Source organism: Colletotrichum fioriniae (genome assembly GCF_027942845.1).
Source record: "Colletotrichum fioriniae strain IMI 355084 chromosome Unknown scaffold_11, whole genome shotgun sequence".
Taxonomy (NCBI): Eukaryota; Fungi; Ascomycota; class Sordariomycetes; order Glomerellales; family Glomerellaceae; genus Colletotrichum; species Colletotrichum fioriniae.
Window position 1 is genome coordinate 630,292 of NW_027076847.1, and position 18,654 is coordinate 648,945.

The window sequence follows — 18,654 nt, forward strand, 5'->3', positions numbered from 1 at the left end:
GGTGGGCGTCTTCTGCCAAGACAATAGACGGGTCAAAAGGCAGAGGCGCAACCAAGATCCGGCTTGGCTTAAGTCGGGTGACTGAACTCGAGAGTCGAGGGGACGGTTTTGGGAATAGCTGCATCGCCAAAGACACTATACTCGAGTTAGGGGTAATTTGATGCCACCTTACGATCTAGGACGATGTGGCCTTCTCTTTCTGGTCGTGTGTTGCCTCGTCTTGTCTTTTTAGCCAGAGTTTGTCCTCCTCTCAGGGAACGGGAAATGGGGGGGAATCATGAATGGAGCGGACGACCCATTTCCGGATACGACATTGGAGCAAGCCAGCAGGCGAGCAGCGAACCACCATTCCCCTGGGAAAATAAGGTCCATCTGGTCCATCTGGATCCGTTCCCGCCCCGCTGTTAGGTTGCGTCGGTCCCCGGCCCCTGGATTTGGTGCAGTAGGAATGCTCTTTCAAGAGTTAAGGTGCGACCCGCCTCGGGAGCCAATTGCGCTGGGAGCTTCTCTTTATCTCAGGTGAGCCGGGCGTTAGGTTGGGGGTTCGGTGCCAGTTAGTGTCCGGTCCGGGGCATGAAGAGACTGGTAGAGACAATGCATTTTCTTGGTGGTACGGTACTCCGTACAGAGGATGAGGGGGCGGGTCAGCTCCAGACACCTTGTGGAATGCTTGCTGTTGAAACTGTAACTGTCGGCCGATGAGCTACCGGTACACTTACAGTAGGAAGTATGTGTAACGAGGCAATGGTACGGATACGGATAGCAGTACCGCTGAGTTGGGGTTGAAACGTCTTTGATAGAACGCGAAAGGCCGTTTTTAGACATGGGGTATGGTAATTCTGGATTCCACGACGGCTATCCATCGTTAAGGAGTAACCGGGTCCGATAGCGATCATGGTACCTTTACCAAGGATTTACTAGCAGCTGAATGGCAAGTGTTAGCATGTGGACCTCGAAACACAGCCGAAGAGCGTGTTGAACCCCTGGACCAACCATTTCGTTGATCAATCCGACACAGGGAAAGCTCAGATCTCGCGTCTTGGACACAGAAGTGACAGGGCACCTTCTGTGCAGGGTGTGTGTAGGTCCACCGCCCAGGACATCTGTAAAACGGCACAATGGATGAGCATCGAGTTGAGATCGTTCGTACGAGAATGTTCCTGGTGGTGTGTAGGTAACTGAGGTGGAAGAGGGACAGCTGGGCAATGGAAGTTACCTAGATTCACAGGTAATTAAGTAAGAAGTACCATGTATCTACCCTAAGGTACACTACCTTAGGTAAGGTACCTGGGTAATTAGTGACCGGTGGCCTCGTGGATCATCTTTCCCGTCTTACCTAAGAGATCCGGGGTGTTTCCTTCCCAAGTTCCTCCCCTCCGAGGTGCTGGATTTTTTTTTTCGACCTTGACCAAGCTCCCCGGTGTGCTACTTACTGCCACGTCCCGACCCCCCCTAAACGCCAATTTGTACATGCCACCTGCCTCACTTCGCCCTACCTCACCTTCCTTGCCTTTTCAATCCATTCTCTACGTACCTTCACTTTTCTTCTTTTCCTGCCGTCTTACGTGCCTTACAAAGTGCCTTCGTGCCTTCCTACCTTACCTTACCTTACCTACCTCACCTGCGCCGAGTTCCAATCCGTGGCCTTTTATCCTTCCCTTCCTTTCTCATTCGTTCCTCCGCTCCTTGTCCCCTTGTCCCCCGTGCCTGTCGTCCCAGCTCCCCCCGTGGCTCTGGCTTTGGCGCTGGCTCTGGCCTTACCTTAAGCTTTTCCTTCCAACAACGACAACGACGGAAACCGAGAAATGACATCGAATTAACATACACATCATCCTTGCTGCTTTTCGACTTCTTTGGACTCCAGGGTCCTCCATCCTTCGACTTGACTGTCTAGCGCTATCTGCAGTGTAGCACGCGACAGCAATACAACTTCTCCCCCACCGCGCGACGAGAGCCTCGCTCCGGCGAGCCCGCAAACATGATGCCCCGCCGACGGAGCCGTTATGTGATTCTTGTCGCTGTTGTTATGGTTTTCATGCTGTATCAGGTCTTCAAGAACCCTGAATGGGATTCCACAGGTCAATCCACCAGCATCAAGCCCAGCGAACCCGAAAAGGGCCAAAATGTCCACAAGGATTCCTCGAAGCCACCCCAGGCCAACGATCCCGCTTCCAACAAGCACCTCAACAACCAGCCGCCCCCCGATAGCGAACATCCCCACGACCAAGAGGAAGACGAGCCCGAGCAGAACCCTCAGAAACAGACGGCCAAGCCCACTGTCAAGATTCCTCAGCTCAAGACGGAGAAGGCCAAGGCACCCACCAACACCCTCTCTGGCCCTACTCTTTCCATCCATGCCTACAATGACGAGGTCGAGGCCACCAAGTCGCCCGAGGTCACCAAGGCGCCCACAAAACCTCTAGAGTTGGAAGAGGACCTCCATGCCAAGAAACCTCCCGGCCGACCCAACTTTGATATCGCCGAGAGCATGTCGACCTCGACGTCACAGATCCACTGGCACAAGGTCTCCGAGCACTTCCCTATTCCAACGGACGAGATTATTCCCCTCCCCACGGGCAAGCCCAAAGACATTCCCAAAATCCAATATGACTTCAAGCCAGAATCCGAGGCTGCCAAAGACAAGCGCGAAAGGCGCCTAGCACTGATTAAGGCCGAAATGCTACGATCATGGGGCGGATATCGCAAGTACGCTTGGATGCACGATGAGCTTTCCCCCGTTAGCGGTCGCAACCGCGATCCCTTCTGTGGCTGGGCTGCTACTCTCGTGGACGGTCTTGATACGCTCTGGATCATGGGCATGAAGGAAGAGTTTGCCGAGGCTGTCAAGGCCGTCAAGGAGATCGACTTCACCTACAGCCCGACGCGCCGTGACATCCCGGTCTTTGAGACCACCATCAGATACTTGGGCGGTCTCCTCGCTGCTTACGACGTGAGCGGTGGCAAAGAGGGTGGCTACACTGTACTGCTGGACAAGGCCGTTGAACTTGCCGAAATCTTGATGGGCATTTTTGACACCCCCAATCGCATGCCCATCTTGTACTACAATTGGATGCCCGAGTATGCTTCCCAGCCACACCGAGCTACGACCGTTGGTGTGGCCGAACTGGGTTCGCTTAGCATGGAATTCACACGCCTCGCCCAATTGACCGGTAAAGACAAGTACTACGATGCCATCGCTAGGATTACCGACGCTTTCGAGGACCTCCAGAATCGTGGCACCACCATTGATGGCATCTTCCCTGAACAGCTGGACGCTTCTGGCTGCAACAGGACCGCAGAAGCCATCATCTACCAAGAGGCACAGGCTGCGGCTGCTAGTGCGAGTGCGGCCGCTGCTCGATTGAGCGAGCCCCAGGGCCACGAGCCTGCGGCTGCTGAGGCCAAGCGCGACGAGACTGATCCGATTCTGCCCCAGGAAACTGCTGTGGCCAAGGGTAACGGTAGTGAGCCGGAAAGCAACCCGCTTGCGAGGCGAGCTGTTGGTGTCGACAAGAATGGCGAGTCTGTGGTTGAGAATGCAAATATCGATAACAAGCAGGCCTTCCCAGCGCCCAAGGTCAACGAACAGCCCTTGTACCCCGGTAACAGTGGTCGGAGGCCATCTACTCCTACAACACCTGACAAGTCTTCATGGGAGTGCATAAAGCAAGGTCTTGCCCCTGGTGGTTGGGGATACCAGCAGTACAGCATGGGTGGTAGCCAAGATTCCACCTACGAGTATTTCCCCAAGGTAAGTTGATTTTGAAAAGTTGTAATGGAAATGAGCCTAACTTGCGTAGGAATATCTCGTCCTTGGCGGTCTGGAGCAAAAGTACAAGACGATGCACATTAAGACGGTCGAGGCTGTGAAGAAGTGGCTTCTGTACAGACCTATGGTTCCCAAAGAAAGGGATATCCTCTTCTCGGCCAAGGTTTCGACCTCTGGTGACCCTGAAAACGACCTGCGAACTGAGTATGAAGTGACTCACCTCACCTGCTTCATTGGTGGCATGTTTGGTCTGGGAGGCAAGATTTTTGACAGACCCGATGATATTGAGATCGCCAAGAAGCTCACTGACGGATGCGTCTGGGCATACGAAACCATGCCTTCCGGCATCATGCCTGAAGGAGCCTCGGTCGTGCCCTGCGCGTCTACCAAGAGCTGCCCGTGGAACGAAACTCTTTGGTGGGAGCACCTCGACCCGTCCGCTGACTGGCGTGAGGCACAAGTCAAGGCGTGGGAGGACAGGCAACGTGAAAAGAAGCAGCAAAAGCAGCAAGACGCCCTCCGCAAGCAAACAACTGAAAGAGGCAACAAGCCTGTGGAGAAGTCGACCGAAGAGACAATTCAGTCGGAGTCACCCGTCGAAAAGAAGGACCCTCTCGACGATATTCACGTTCCCAAGGATGAGCCAAAGAAGCTAGGATCAGCGGAGAAAACCGAGTACCCAGCGCCTGAGCCAGGTCTGAACAAGTCCCCTTCAAATGTCGATGAGCACCTCTTGAAGAAGAGGGACCCTGCTCCGCCAGTGTCTCAAGACCCTCGAAAGGGAACTGCTCAGGAGGCCGCTAGCAGCACTCTGAAGGACAAACTTGACCTGAACAACCCTGGGAGTGCCACCGACGATATCTCCGGCAGTGTCCCCAACGATGCACCCGTCAGCGGTGGTATCGTGGGCAAGATCGCGTTCGAAGAGGAGGGAGAGGTTCCCGATCCGAAGCCGCTCTCACACGAGGAGTGGGTGAAGGACAAGTTGGAGCTCGAGAAGATCCCGCCTGGCTTCGTCAACATCAACGCCAGGCGTTACATTCTTCGGTAAGTCATCATCACTGATTCTCATTCAGAATTTCAGCATGGCTAACGCTTCTACAGTCCGGAGGCTATCGAATCCGTGTGGTACATGTATCGCATCACTGGAGACCCTGTTTGGCAGGAGAAGGGATGGAAGATGTGGGAAGCCATCATCAAGGCGACTCGTACCGAGCATGGCAACAGCGCCATTGACGACGTCCTGTCTGAAGATCCCCAACCTGTGGACGAGATGGAGAGTTTCTGGATCGCCGAGACGCTCAAATACTTTTACCTCTTGTTCTCGACCCCCGATGTCGTCAGCTTGGACGACTGGGTGCTCAACACCGAGGCGCATCCGTTCAAGCGGCCTGTTTGAGGCGGGATGAAGGTGTGAATCTGAGTGTGTGTACGAGGGAGGGGAAGGTGCAGAGAGCATGACTTTTTGGCATAAGATATCACGGGTGGTGGCTACCATGGCGTTGCGGCGTGCTTGTGTTGATTTGCTTGGCTTGATTTGCTGGGGCTCAGAATGGTTCGTTGTATAAATTTTTAAAAAGGACTGGTAGCTAAATACTAGTCCGCAGCATAATGATGAGCGATGAAATTGGCCAAGCCTGCGCTGCTCTATCTACCTGAATCTTTCTATCCTCTAGTGAATGAATGAACATTCGTTGATGCTACTTAACGAGAGTACTTTCCCAGTATATCGTTAACACTTCACTGGGTTTTCTCAACACGGTCATCATGACACAGGTTCGCTCACACACCATGTAAGAGTGGGCACGAGTCAATTGTCATGTCACTTCAATCACTTGGTCATCGAGAGTTCGTTTTTGGGTTTTGTTTGTCATGTTCAATTTCATTTCCTTCACTCATCTCATCCTATCTGTGTCGTCTCTCTGCGGGCGGATGCCTTTGCTCATCGTCATCTACAGCGGATGACATACTCCTACACATTGACCGTTCCCCATTTCCCATGCGTCCGACTTCGTTTCCCCCATTTCCCCCCTTTCGTATTGCTCGGTGTCGTTTCGTCTCCGTTGCGAGCATGCTGCATCATTCACTACTCTTGAAAAGAGAAGGAGCTCATCTATATTCATTTTTGCTCTCGTGAGCAAACCAACATTAAAAATGACGAGGGGTTCTTTTTGGCAAGATTTCGAAATGTCTTGCCGCCCCATGCCGGCCCGGAATGAAAGCCAGAAAGAGAGGGAAAAAAACGCAAAACTCGATATACAACGCCGATGTCCCAGATGCTGATGGTTTTTTTGTGCTGGACGATGAATGTGCTGATGGCGAAAGGGGTCCGAATAATGTCCCTTCCTTGAGAAGCCCTCCATGTACAAGTTTTCCCCTTCGACTCTTGCTTAGGACTTTGTGCCCATCTTCTTCACACATGTATCGTCGTCAAATGTTTCGTCTCATTCAATCTTCTCCGTCGTCGGCTCCTTAATCGACCATCTGGCTCAGAACACGAATGCTGAGAATCATGACCAACAAACCGATGGTGACAATGATGAGCAAAGTGAAGCTGAACCAACCGAGAACCATTGCGGAAGTACCGACACCAGAGCGGACAGCACCGTTACCGAAATCTTGGGCAATAATCGACGCAGCGACGGATGCAGTGTGCTGCCAAAGTACAGAGACCAACACGAAGATGGAGGCGATGAAGATGATGGCCAGCGAAATCTGGGAAACGGGACGCGAGGGGAAGGGCTTGACTTCGCGGTCGGAGCCCTCGGAATCCTCCTCCTCATGCCAGCCTGGGAAGGTGGCGAGCAGAAGGAAGCAGACGAAGGCGAAGATGATGGCGATGATGCTGGGTGACTGTCAGTATCTCTTCTGTGCTGAAAGATCGTGTGGGTAAACTCACATGAGATAGGGGAAGACAATCATATCCTTGAATTGAGCGGCAAGCCAAATCAAGTTCAGGGGGTCCTGGTCGACCGACACCTCGTTGGCGAGAGCGGTGGCATTGTTGCTGCAAAGCCAACTGCCACCATCCGGGCTGATGCAGATACCAAAGTATCCAACACGGCAGGCAAGGCGGGCATCACCGGCAATGTTTTCAATAGCAGTGTGGACGTTGTAATCGACTTGCGCCGTAGAAGGGACTGCCGTGTAATGGTCATAGTACAGCGACAGGAGGAAGATGTCGGGGATCAAAGGTGATGATGACGAACAACCTGCCAAAAGTAGAGCTATGAAGATCGTTAGCACATGGCTCGCGAGGTCCCGCAGCGGGTCTAGATAACTCACATAGAAGGATAATGGCGATTGCAATCAAGATCATCAAGACATGGTGGTATCCTAGGAACGGTACGAACCCTGCGATGGCGAAATGTTAGTCGGGGTTTGCTCTCTTGCGTTGCGTTGAGCAGAAAGCTGGGATAACTCACGATACCAGCCTACTTGGAATTTCGGCATCTTGACTGTGTGATATCACTCCAGTCCTCGAGAGGAATGGCCCTCTTGTTGGTGACCCACGCCGTCCTCCGTTGAAGCGGAGCGACGGAGGGGTTCTAGTCCTGGCACCTCAGCGTTGGCACGCTTGGTGTCTTTCCCTATCGTCGGCGGGAAGTGATCGCGCGAGCGGGGAGGGAATGCGGAGCGAGGGAAACTCGTGGCTCGATGGAATGTAGACGATAAGGTTGCTTGGTTATGGTTGAAGAATCGAGGATAGTGGGTTGCTGGAGAACACCGCGAGGAATGCGGGACGGTGTCGGAACCTGCGATTAGAGTGAAGCCTTTCCGGATATTGTCAGACGCAAAAACAGACTTCCACTTTTGATGCTTGAGTAGAATGCAAAAGTGTGAGAGTGTGTGAAAGTGTCAAAGTGAATGTGCGGGTCGGGTCTTCGAAGGGTGGGAAGAGAAGTGGTTTGATGCAGATGCAGGTGCGGATATTGGGATGGCTGGGAGAGGAGAGAAGGAGGGTTGGAAGGGTGAACTTAGTTTTGTCTCTGCCAGATGATGATCCAGAAGCAGAATTGAAAGCGGGAAGCCCGCAGGTTCGGGGCGAGCGGGAGAGGTTTGTACGTCTGCAGAACGAAATATTCAGATGGCTGGGAGGGAAGAAAAGGTCGATGGATGTATGGATGGTCTGGAGACTGGAGAAGAGGAGCAGTGACAAGTTTGGGAAAAAGAGATGTCGACGAGGATGCGCAATTGGTCCTGCCATCCACTTTTTGGTCAGAAAGGCTGTGCGGCGGTTGCGATGCTTGGTGTCTAGGTCTCTAGGAGCAGTATCCGTACGTTAGAAGGAGCTACGTAGCTACGCCAACCTCCTCTATTTACTCTTGGTACGGCGGCCGTTGTCCGGGCGATTTGCAGCGTCGCAGCGGTTCCTGGGCGAGCAGGGCGGAAGAGTGGGGCCATACCTTTAAGAGACGTGGTACGTACCCGCTAGAGTTGTCTGGGGGAGGCCCCTTCGCTGCGTCTTCTGTGGCTTTTAGTGGCTTTAGTGGGAAAGAACGGGTTCCACCAGCGCGGGAAACAGGCCTCAGAGGTTCAAAAAAAAAGCCCGGTGGCTGGGTGACGTCTTTTCAGGGGTCCCCCGTTCCGTGTCCCCCGTCAAATCTAAGGCCGCAGCTTTAGCCCAAACCTCTGCGCGTGTCTAGCCTCGTCAGGTCCAGCCAATTCTCAGCTTCTCTTCCTTTACAATTTTACCTTAGCTGAGCGAGCTCCAAGCAGAGCAATCAGACACTTCAACAGTCCAGAGTTCTCTTCAAAGACCCCTTGTCAACTGCCTTAAGTGGGCTGTTTTAACGCTCGCGCTTCCTCTTGTATCTCGCGGCTTTCCCTGTTTGTCCTTCGCTTGCTTCAAGCTTGCCCCTCGCCATACCCAATCCAACAGGCACACGACTCGACTCGAGACGGCATCTCGGCGGTTCCTGCATTGGAGATGAGACCCGAAGCCGGGGTCCGGCACATTACGTTGGTTCCTTGATTTCGTCCATTCGCTCGTGTCGAGTCTTGGTGATGCGTTGTTACGGCGCACCGAAAGTACGTGCGAAGTACAGATTCTAGCCCTTTTGCCCCAGTTGGCATGGCGACAGCATTGGAAACACAAAGTCCCGGATGACAGCCAAGAATCATCCTCGGGTTCTTTACGGATACAATCACTCGGCGCCCTGCCACATTATGCCTACACCGGTCAGCTTGCATGCTCTCTTACACAACAGCTGAGGCTATTCGCAGTCGAGCTCCCCTGCTTTGCGGATACATCTACTGCAGAAACCCCAGGCGGCTCCGTGTTTCCCATCGAGACCCATCGATTTCTCATCCCCACCATGCAAAGTCCCATCCTCTTCGCCTCTGCAGCGGTAAGATACACGAACACACCGCTCGATTAGGCGGTCAATCTCACTCTTCAGCTCGAAAACCGTCAGCCTGTGAAGTACAATCCTCTTGTGGCTGCAAGACTGTGATCTAGACACCTGTCACGGTTGTCGAATGTCAACCATTCCTTCTGTCTCTCTCTCTCGGGTCCGCATTGACCGTCTTCGCCGGATGTTAGCGCCGTCTGCCTGCGGTGCCCGAGTTGCCGGAAATGCGCAGATCACGGGAGTCTATGTGCTTGCCTCGCCCAGCGCAGCGACTATCAACAACACTGCCATCCTTAGGGAAACTTTCTTCAACGGCATTGGGAAACTGTCATCATCTGGATCTGTTCGCGAAGGAATACGCCTCGCAAGCCATTGACGCAATCTGTCTGATATTTTGCCTGCCTCAGCGAGCCGATTGCCGATTACACGGACTCAACGCCGGACGGTTATCCTTCAGAGAAGGAATCACAGCCTCTTTAGAATTGCCAGCGAAGAACCCGTGATGACTCACTGACAACATGATCAAGCTTCACAGTATTCTTTCTAATGATGACAAGTATTTCAGCCACACGAGAAGTCCCGGGTTGTCGCTTTACTCGGGAACCGCAGAAGCCGGCCTCCGGCCTCGTTGTCACTGAATAATATGTGGCTGGTAAATAGAGTCATTGCGCCATGGCCAAGACTTGGATGCACCCACTGCTTGAGTCGATACCCTGTTGTTTGTAAGACCACATCGTTGATGAATTTGACATCCAACAGGAAAGAATTCCTCCCTCAAATATGAGTTCACCTAAAAATGGCAGAACGCTCATGGATATCCATAAACATGACAGCTACCATGCGGTTTCCAATTATGTACGGATATATGCATATATTGATTAGGCATCTGTAGCTGCCTAGCTCTCTCTGAATATGCCTCTACCGTGCAAAAACCTCATACCCGTTCAATTGCATGTGCCCCACCACTTGCTGTCCTCCCTCAGCTCCACGTCATTGTTCAGACCACAGTCGCAAAGTGAAGGTTCAAGAATGACACTTGGTACGCGAACAGCTGCAACAAAGCCTGGCCCGACATGAGCACGAAGCTTGGAGACCGCGCTCAGGCGGGCGCTCTAGATATCCGCGTTGAAGATTACCTCGACGACAAGCTCCAATCCACCACCGATCTCGAGAACCTCGACTCCCTAATCGCAAACGTTGAGGTCCAGCGTAGCCAGCTCCAGACTCAGCTCGACAATGCCATCAAACAGCTCGACGAAGCTCGCCAGACAGCCGGCGACCGCCAGTCCTCCCTCGCGCAGCGTATCCAAGACTTCCAGGAGCTCCAGCACAGCATCGATGTCCGAGTCAAGATTGCGGCCGCATCAGACGCCCCGAACCAGGCCATCGCGAGGCTACAACAGCCTATGAAGAAGCTGCAGACAATCGAACTTGCCCAGAAATACCTGACGCTGCTACAAGATGTCGAAAATCTGCGGACCGAAGCTCGCTCCCACCTCCCCGATAGCCCAAAAGCCGCTCTGGAGCCGTACTCGAAGCTCAAGCAATTGTCGAGACGCCTTGAGGAACTTTCGGGACCGGCCGATGATGCGGCAGTACACCTCGTCAACCATGTGCGGAGCGTTGCCGATGCGCTATGGGATGAGATGAAGAAGACAATGTCGAGCGAGCTGGAGGCTGTTCTCAGCAAAAGGTCGTGGCCCATGGTGGAACCTAGCTCTGAAATGGACGACGAGTGGCTCGCCTGCTTTGAAAAGTTGTTGGACCTCCAGATTCCCGAGGTCATTCTGAGCAAGTCCACCGTCAGCTTGCTCTCGTTCGATGTCATGTCACGAATCTTCATCTCGGAATTCCGTTTCCACTTCCTCAGCGACAAGCCAACGAGCAAACCCGATGCCGTTGGATCGCACTGCTTCCCCTGGTTCTTGGCAACGATTGAAAAGTGGGAAGACTTCTATAGGGACAACTTGGGTTACATCCTAGCTGCCAAGTTCCGTGATACATCCGCGGGCAACAGCTTAGTATACGTTGATCCGGTCTGTGCTTTCATCACCAGCATGCTTCCCGTTATGAGAGAGAAGGTTCAGAATGTGGTTGCAGAAACGGCCAAGAACCCTGCCTTCTTGAGCAGCTTCATGGGTCAGTTGATGACATTCGATGAAAGCATTCGGACAAGGTTCAACTACGACGGCGGTGATCCAGACCAAGGTTGGCCTGGCCTGGCAACTGAGATCTTGGAGCAGTGGTTCGAGCCTTGGTTCCAGGCAGAGAAGGAGTTTGCTCTCGAGCGCTTTCAAGCTATCATGGATAGTCCCGATGCACGAAACATCGACTACGATTATGCTGTAACGGGCAAGACAAAGCCGACTTTCGGCGCAGTGCGCGTCACTGATCTGTTGAGGTCTATCACAGCTCAATACGAGAGAGTACGCGCCTTCAAGCACAAGATTCGGTTCTTGATTGGTATTCAACTCGATATTCTCGACGAGTTCCATGACCGCCTGCGTGGTTCTCTCGAGGCCTATCAGGCACTTACATCAACTGTTGGCAGAACTTTGCACGGTGTCACGAAAGAGCAGCTTGCAGCGCTCGAAGGCACTGGCAGTTTTGAGTCTCTGTGCAAGGTCTACGGCAGTGCAGATCACATTGTCAACACCCTCAAGGACTGGGGTAACGAGGAATTCTTCGTTACACTATGGGACCAATTGCAGGGTCGCGCCACCAAGGAAGGCGAGACGTCGAGGATGTCAGGCGAAATGAGTTACGAAGAGGTCAAGGACCGCACCTCTGCGTCCGTCGGCTCTGAGGCCAATGACGGCGTCCTCTTCGATGAGACAATCGCTGCGTACAGCCTCAGACGCAAGACAGCACAGGAGTTCTTGGTCAACGCACTTGCCGACTCTCATTACAAGGCCTTTAGAGCATACGCGACACGGACGCATTGGACAACTATTAGTGACAGTGGTTCCGAGAGTGAGTTTCCAAACCTTGATGCATTATCATGCACGATACTGACCAAGTACCAGTTGATCCGTCGCAACTGGCTGTTACGCCGGAGCTCGACGAGCCCTTGAGAGTAGGTCTCCCCGCAGCTCAACTTTTGACGTCTTCCCTGACTTTGACCAGATCCTCAAACGCAACTTCGATTTCCTACTCAAGGCTATTGGTACGGCAGCGTTCCGGCGGACGTGGCGCTCCGCATTGGACAAACTTCAAGACCTGCTTTGGGGCGAGGTTTTGATGAGGCAGAGCTTCACCGCGTTTGGTGCCGCCCAGTTCACGCGCGACGTCAACGCCATCTTCTCTCTTGTGGAGAGGTATATCCAGAATGGCGTAGGGTCATTAGGCAGTCTGTTTGACGCGCTGAAATTGCTCAACCTCCCGAACGAATCGCAAGAGGGCACTTTATCGCTCAAGGACGCTACGGATCGGGTGTTTACAGATAACACGGAAGCCAAGAAGCTATTGGAAGAGCTGGACATTGACACGCTCACTCCCGCGAATGCTAGACATATTTTGCAGCGCAGGGTGGAAAATAAGGAATAAACTGGATTTGCATTGCAGCATGCTCAGATGTACACAATCGAAAATGAGGCTGGGGACTGATATATTACAGATGCCATACTGTAGCAAGCTGTTACGAAAGATCGTAGACAATTCATGACCCTGAACGATTCTATTTTGCCAAAACCCCAGCGTGTGCATATTCTAGTAAATGAATCTCAAGATGAATAGTACTCTCTTACGTATTCCGTCTCCCGTCTTTTTGTATTTTCAGAGAGAGAAAAAAAAAGCTTAGCTGATAGCCCGCATGGTCAACTCGACCGTAGCAAACGTGCCAGCACTAACAGGCATAGCCCTCAACAGCGTCGGCACAATACCCCTCCAGAACCCGCGCAAACCCTCGCCGCGGTACGTCTGCGCGAAGCAGTCCCGCATCGACTTGTACCGCTGCTCCTTGCCGAACCCGTCCGTCTGCATCTTGCTCTTGATCACGTCAAAGGGATAACTGCTCAGCCACAGCGCCTCGCCGGCGAGACCGCCATAGAAAGCAATCTTGTAGGGCGCAATATCCTTGCGGTCCATGCCGTTGCGCCGCGCGTCGGCGTTCATCATCCACTCAAACGCCAAAAACCATACGCCGTAGGCCTGCGCCTCACGGAGGATCGTGACGGCCTCGCCACGGTAGAGGCCGTTGTTCAAGACCCCGCCGTGGGAGGCGAGTTTGCGGACGCAGTCTAGCGGGCCGGAGTAGAGACGGGCGGCGCCGTGGGGTTGGGTTTGCAGCCTGATGCGGACGTGCTCGATGGGGCCTGAGATGACGGAGTTGGCGACGCCGGCGAAGGCGCCCGAGGCGTAGTACTGGGCGTAGGACAGGGGACCCGTGGAGCCGTTGCGGGACTCGAAGAAGCGGCGGGCTTGGTGGAAGCCTGCGAACTGGATGGAGACGCAGGCGCCGATGCCGAGGAGCGGGGTGAGGGTTCCCTTGTAGAAGGCGAGGGCGCCTTCGTTTTTGTAGATTTGGGTTGCGGCGTTGAGGGCCGTTGTCGGGGTTGTTGAGGTTTGGAGGCGGACTTTTACGATGTCGAAGGGTTGGCCTGCAGGGTGTTAGCTTCTTTTGTCAATTGATTTCATGAATTTGGAACTCTGATCGTTTCCAGAGCTTTGTGAGGTTTCTATGAGGGTGAATTGAGTGAGAATGAGGTTATGGGAGCTGAAGGCGCTGGTGCGTGAGGTTCGGCTGTGATTCCGAAGTCGGCTCCAAAAGCGCATCTCAAGCTCATCTCATCGCCAGCTCTCTCCCTCTCATTATTCTGCGCAATTGAAAAACCTACCGAGCAAGACCTGGGCAACACCGCCCGCGGCGCCAGAAAAGAGGTCCTTGGCCGTCTGCAGGGCACCGCCCACAACCTCGGGCTCGACCGCCGCGTCCGCCATCGTGTCTCTAGCCTTTTCGTGTCGGTCTGTTTGCCGAGCTTTCACTCCCTATCACTTTGCCCCGCCACCGTTGATCGGTGCGCGCCCTCAGAAAAGGTCCGTTGGGGGAATTCCGTTTCTCAAAAAGAGAGATTCTCACAACTCGCGAGTGTGAACTCTGAGAATTTAAGGGACCACAGGGCGTGCCGGGGACAATTGGTCTCGGGGAATGCGTAGGAGGTGAAGTTCGTCGGTGAGGGTTGAAAGGGAAATCGGCGACCACTTGTCCCGGTTTAAGCTCAATGGAATTATTTATCAAGAAGCCACCCCCCAGACACAGATAAGGCAAGCTGTCTGTGGGGACATGCAGGGCGGTCATGGCGTGCTATTGCTAAGCTGTTTATGGCGGCGGTGAATACTCACCTTGATGAGTAAGCTGGCTAAGCGCGGCAGCGCGGTTATGAGGTCGCCGGCGAGGCCTTCAGTCATCCTTCAAAGCCTGTGCGATCTTTAGGAGTTCAACTCCGCTGTCGAGATGGAGACTTGCTCGTCAATGCTCTCAGAGATCGCCCTATGTTCCAACTCGATGCTACAAGTTAGTGTCGAGTGCGAGTAACCGAAGCATCTACTAGCACCCAAGCCTCACCATGTGTATTCAAACAATCGAGAGTCTTGTATTCGTCTTCATTTGTCATTTGTTTCAGAGCTTTTGATCCCATCATAAGGTAAGGAATGTTAGACTGGCGATTGCTATAATGGTCCGGAGTGACAGCTAGCTTCCTTAACCAAGGTAGAGCTGGCTAGTGACTAGGTACCTACCTTCGGTGAGGTAACTACCCCACCAAGCATGTACCTTGACCCCTCACCTCGGTGAACAGGCCACCGTAGATTGGGCGGTACCGTCACTGCAGCTCCCCCTCCACACCGTTGCGAAAAATCGCGAGTTCCTACTAACATCAGAGAGATGCGCTGAAGGTAAAATCAGCTCAAATTTTCACAATGTCGGCAGCGGGAAAGAAGCCGGAGACGGCTGTGTATGTCTCCTCGACCTCGTTCGTCGCCGCGCACCAAGCTGACCATATTTTTTCACCCACCTCCACAGCAAGGACGCCACACCTAGCAACCCGCGAGGTATCCCCAAGGCGCCGTTCGTCGACAAGGTCGAGGACTACGTCACCACCCGTGAAGATGTCGAACCGACGATGCGCAACTTCCAGGAGATGATTTCGTGAGTCGCCCACGCGCCGGTCCGCCTGATGGGTAGGCTTGTCATGCCACAACAGAACTTCAATCCGACGCATCGAACGAGGCTACCGGGAAGGGCAAGGCCAGGCTAGGCACATGGGGAACAGCTGGTAACACATCATTCTTCTGCGCAGGAAATACCAGTTCATGGAGCTGAATCTTCAGAAGAGGATGGCTGGACTGAACGACAAGATCCCCGATATCCAGAAGACGCTCGACTCTGTCCGGTTTCTGAAGCTCAGACAGGTACCCAGCCGCTCACGGATGCGTTTATTGACAGGAGGCGCTGACATGAGAGACAGGACGACGATGAACCGATCGAGACGACATTCGAGCTGAACGATACGCTTTACTCCAAAGCAAAGATCCCGCCCACTGACGAGGTGTACATTTGGCTAGGCGTATGACAATAACTGCTTCGCAGTAGAGGATGCCATGGGTTTGGAAGGCTGACTGTACAACAGGCAAATGTCATGTTGTCGTATCCCGTCGACGAAGCCGAGACCCTACTCGAGTCCAAGCTATCAACGGCGAAAACGAGCTTATCAAACTGCGAGGAGGACCTGGATTTCCTGAGAGAGCAAATTACGGTAACATTTAGCACCCAGACGAGACGGGCTCGATCGCGCATACTAATCATGCACAGACTATGGAAGTTGCCATTGCGAGAGTATACAACTGGGAGGTCGTTCAAAAGCGGAAAGACAAGGAAGAAGGAAAGGATATCAAGAAGGAAAAGGACGAGGATAAGGCTGGCAGTTAAAAAGCGAAAAGCTCGATACCAAACAAAGAACCGACTTGATGATATTCTGCCACTTCTTGCACAGGCCCAATTTCACGGCACAGCATAAAACAGGAGCTCTGAATTTTATACAACACCATCCGGATCGTTGGGCCGTTGGTTCAAGCAATAGCCCTGCAAGCTTACGAATCCCGACTAGGGTCACGTATCCGTAGATGATTTAATTTCAAGGTCGTGGCTGAAGGCCTTCGGTTATCGATACCCCTATATGGCATTGTCACGATCACGAAAGCGAATCTAGAGGTGTGCGTTAGTGCTGTGCAAGATCGCAGACTACCAGTACATCGTCACAGCATAGCTATGCACATATGATGTTTAATCCCTGGTGGCCAACCTGTCAGAAATCCGTCCGAGGTTAGCTAAACTTAGTAAGGAAAGTTTTAGCCATTGGATCAGCCGCCATCTCGATACCACCGGCGCTGGCCCGGTGCAGCTGACCGTGACCGAATCATGACCACCGAGAACAACGCCCGCAAGCTAAGATCTGAGACGATGTTTGGCATGAGGTGGCAGACTACACCAATCTACAGCGGCTCTGGGTGCTCGTGGGTAGAACTCCAGATCATTACGTAAGGCTGGGCTGTGGTGGAAGGACATACGTACTTCGTATCTTAATAAGATGCGGGTGCCGTGGCAGGCGTGGCACCGTGGGTGCGTGTCCGTAGCTGCGTAAGTGCGGTGTAGACGGCCGGCTAGGTTCGATGGGAGAGCCCAATTCGTGAGGGGCGGCCAGGGGCAACAGCGGTGCGGGACCGGTCGCTATGACGATTTTTGGCATTCTGCCAGCAGGTTCACTTTAATTCGACTTCCCAAGCCTCCCCTACTTTCCCGCTAGAGATCTTCCTTTCCCTTACCTTTCCCCACAACCAGCTCTTCTCTCCTAAACACCTACAATCCTGGTTGGCAACTTTCTTCAGGACAAATAACTTGTTGCCGTTGTCCTATTGTCCCCGAATCCCATAACCTCTCCTCCACCCCGCCTTTTCTCTTTCTCTCTTCTTTTTTGGGGAGCTCTGCAAAATCCCTCTAGCTACACCGATCTTCTTTCCTCGTCAACGAGAAGACCCCTAGAACCAAACCCCCACCATGTCCCAGCAAGAACTCGATCCCAAGTACGACCAGTACGACTACCCGACCGTCGCCCCGACGGCGGCCAACGGTCACCCTGGCCACCTCACCCCCGAGCAAAAGGCCCAGGTCGCTCAGCTGCGCCTGATGCTTGAGTCGGATGGCTACGACAAGCGCCTCGACACCCTGACTCTGGTATTCACTCCCATCTTATGGCAGACACGCAGCAGCAGAGATGCCTGCGAGTTTCTCATCCAGAGTACTAACAGCTGAATGATAGCTGCGCTTCCTTCGCGCCCGCAAGTTCGATGTCAACCTCGCCAAGCAGATGTAAGCGGTGTCTTGCCTTCCGCATCTGATCGTGCAACACATAGCTGACGAATACGATTTAGGTTCGTCGATTTCGAGACCTGGCGGAAAACGACCAAGCTCGACAACACCGTGCCGACCTGGGAATACCCCGAGAAGGAAGAGGTGTTCAAGTTCTACCCCCAGTACTACCACAAGACCGACAAGGTACGCCGCCTTAGGAACAAGACAACCTGCTTGGTAAATTCACCCACTAACGCATTACTTCACAGGATGGCCGCCCCGTCTACATTGAGCAACTCGGTGGCATCGACCTGAACGCCATGTACAAGATCACCACCGCCGAGCGCATGTTGACCAACCTGGCCGTCGAGTACGAGAAGTGCGCCGACCCCCGCTTCCCCGCCTGCTCCCGCAAATCCAACCACCTCGTTGAGACGTGCTGCACCATCATGGACCTCAAGGGCGTCACCATCACTCGCGTCCCCCAGGTCTACAGTTACGTCAAGCAGGCCTCCGTTGTCTCCCAGAACTACTACCCCGAGCGTCTCGGCAAACTCTACATGATCAACGCTCCTTGGGGCTTCTCCACTGTCTGGTCCGTCGTCAAGGGCTGGCTCGATCCCGTCACCGTCTCCAAGATCAACATCCTCGGCTCCGGCTACCAGAAGGAGCTCCTGAACCAGATTCCCGCCGAGAACCTGCCCAAGTCCCTTGGTGGCAAGTGCGAGTGCCAGGGTGGCTGCCAGCTCAGCGACGCCGGCCCGTGGCACGAGGCCGAGTGGACTAAGGAGCCCTGGTGGCAGAAGCCCGAGGCCAAGGCCGCTGCTACTGCCGGCGGCGACGTCATTGAGAACAAGGGCGGCGAGACCGTTACTGCTCCGGCTGCCGGCGCTGCTGCTCCTGCGGCTGCTGCTACTGCTGACGCCAAGGCTCCTGCTGCGGCATAAACGTTGCCCTGAGGAAAATTGCGTGCATTGGAATTGAGGTTGTGATTTGACAGTGGCGCTGCCGGATGAGCAGTTAGAGAGAAGGCGTTGACAAATGTGGTGTTGTGTCTTGAGGTGAAGAAAGACACTGGGTTGGGTGGAAGATGGGGGTGGCTACCTAAAAACAAGAGCATCTTTTCTTAGAACCGCTCATACACGTGTTGATCCTGGCAACCTTTGCTATTTCGCTTTATACATACT

General features: G+C 53.5%; 6 protein-coding genes across 6 annotated transcripts; 4 read left to right on the forward strand and 2 right to left on the reverse strand.

Annotated features, from left to right (window-relative positions):
* Positions 1–1,978: 1,978 nt before the first annotated feature.
* N0V96_008803 (uncharacterized protein) lies at positions 1,979–5,168 on the forward strand (the record flags this gene model as incomplete). The annotated part of the gene is made up of 3 exons (XM_053188735.1): positions 1,979–3,751; positions 3,801–4,816; positions 4,874–5,168. 3 exons carry the CDS (start codon positions 1,979–1,981, stop codon positions 5,166–5,168), a joined length of 3,084 nt encoding a protein of 1,027 aa, XP_053053501.1.
* A 1,073-nt stretch (positions 5,169–6,241) lies between these two features.
* On the reverse strand, positions 6,242–7,222 carry N0V96_008804 (uncharacterized protein; the record flags this gene model as incomplete). Its single annotated transcript, XM_053188736.1, has 4 exons — positions 6,242–6,614; positions 6,669–6,996; positions 7,055–7,123; positions 7,195–7,222. 4 exons carry the CDS (start codon positions 7,220–7,222, stop codon positions 6,242–6,244), a joined length of 798 nt encoding a protein of 265 aa, XP_053053502.1.
* A 2,974-nt stretch (positions 7,223–10,196) lies between these two features.
* On the forward strand, positions 10,197–12,669 carry N0V96_008805 (uncharacterized protein; the record flags this gene model as incomplete). Its single annotated transcript, XM_053188737.1, has 3 exons — positions 10,197–12,096; positions 12,150–12,199; positions 12,250–12,669. The coding sequence occupies 3 exons, from the start codon at positions 10,197–10,199 to the stop codon at positions 12,667–12,669; spliced, it is 2,370 nt and encodes a 789-aa protein (XP_053053503.1).
* Positions 12,670–12,918: 249 nt separating this feature from the next.
* Positions 12,919–14,061, reverse strand: YMC1 (carrier protein ymc1; the record flags this gene model as incomplete). The annotated part of the gene is made up of 2 exons (XM_053188738.1): positions 12,919–13,721; positions 13,959–14,061. 2 exons carry the CDS (start codon positions 14,059–14,061, stop codon positions 12,919–12,921), a joined length of 906 nt encoding a protein of 301 aa, XP_053053504.1.
* A 978-nt stretch (positions 14,062–15,039) lies between these two features.
* PRF1 (peptide chain release factor 1) lies at positions 15,040–16,048 on the forward strand (the record flags this gene model as incomplete). Its single annotated transcript, XM_053188739.1, has 6 exons — positions 15,040–15,074; positions 15,143–15,268; positions 15,420–15,531; positions 15,588–15,686; positions 15,750–15,875; positions 15,932–16,048. The coding sequence occupies 6 exons, from the start codon at positions 15,040–15,042 to the stop codon at positions 16,046–16,048; spliced, it is 615 nt and encodes a 204-aa protein (XP_053053505.1).
* A 1,125-nt stretch (positions 16,049–17,173) lies between these two features.
* Positions 17,174–18,414, forward strand: SEC14 (cytosolic factor, phosphatidylinositol/phosphatidylcholine transfer protein; the record flags this gene model as incomplete). Its single annotated transcript, XM_053188740.1, has 4 exons — positions 17,174–17,350; positions 17,436–17,485; positions 17,548–17,671; positions 17,737–18,414. The coding sequence occupies 4 exons, from the start codon at positions 17,174–17,176 to the stop codon at positions 18,412–18,414; spliced, it is 1,029 nt and encodes a 342-aa protein (XP_053053506.1).
* Between the last annotated feature and the right edge of the window lie 240 nt (positions 18,415–18,654).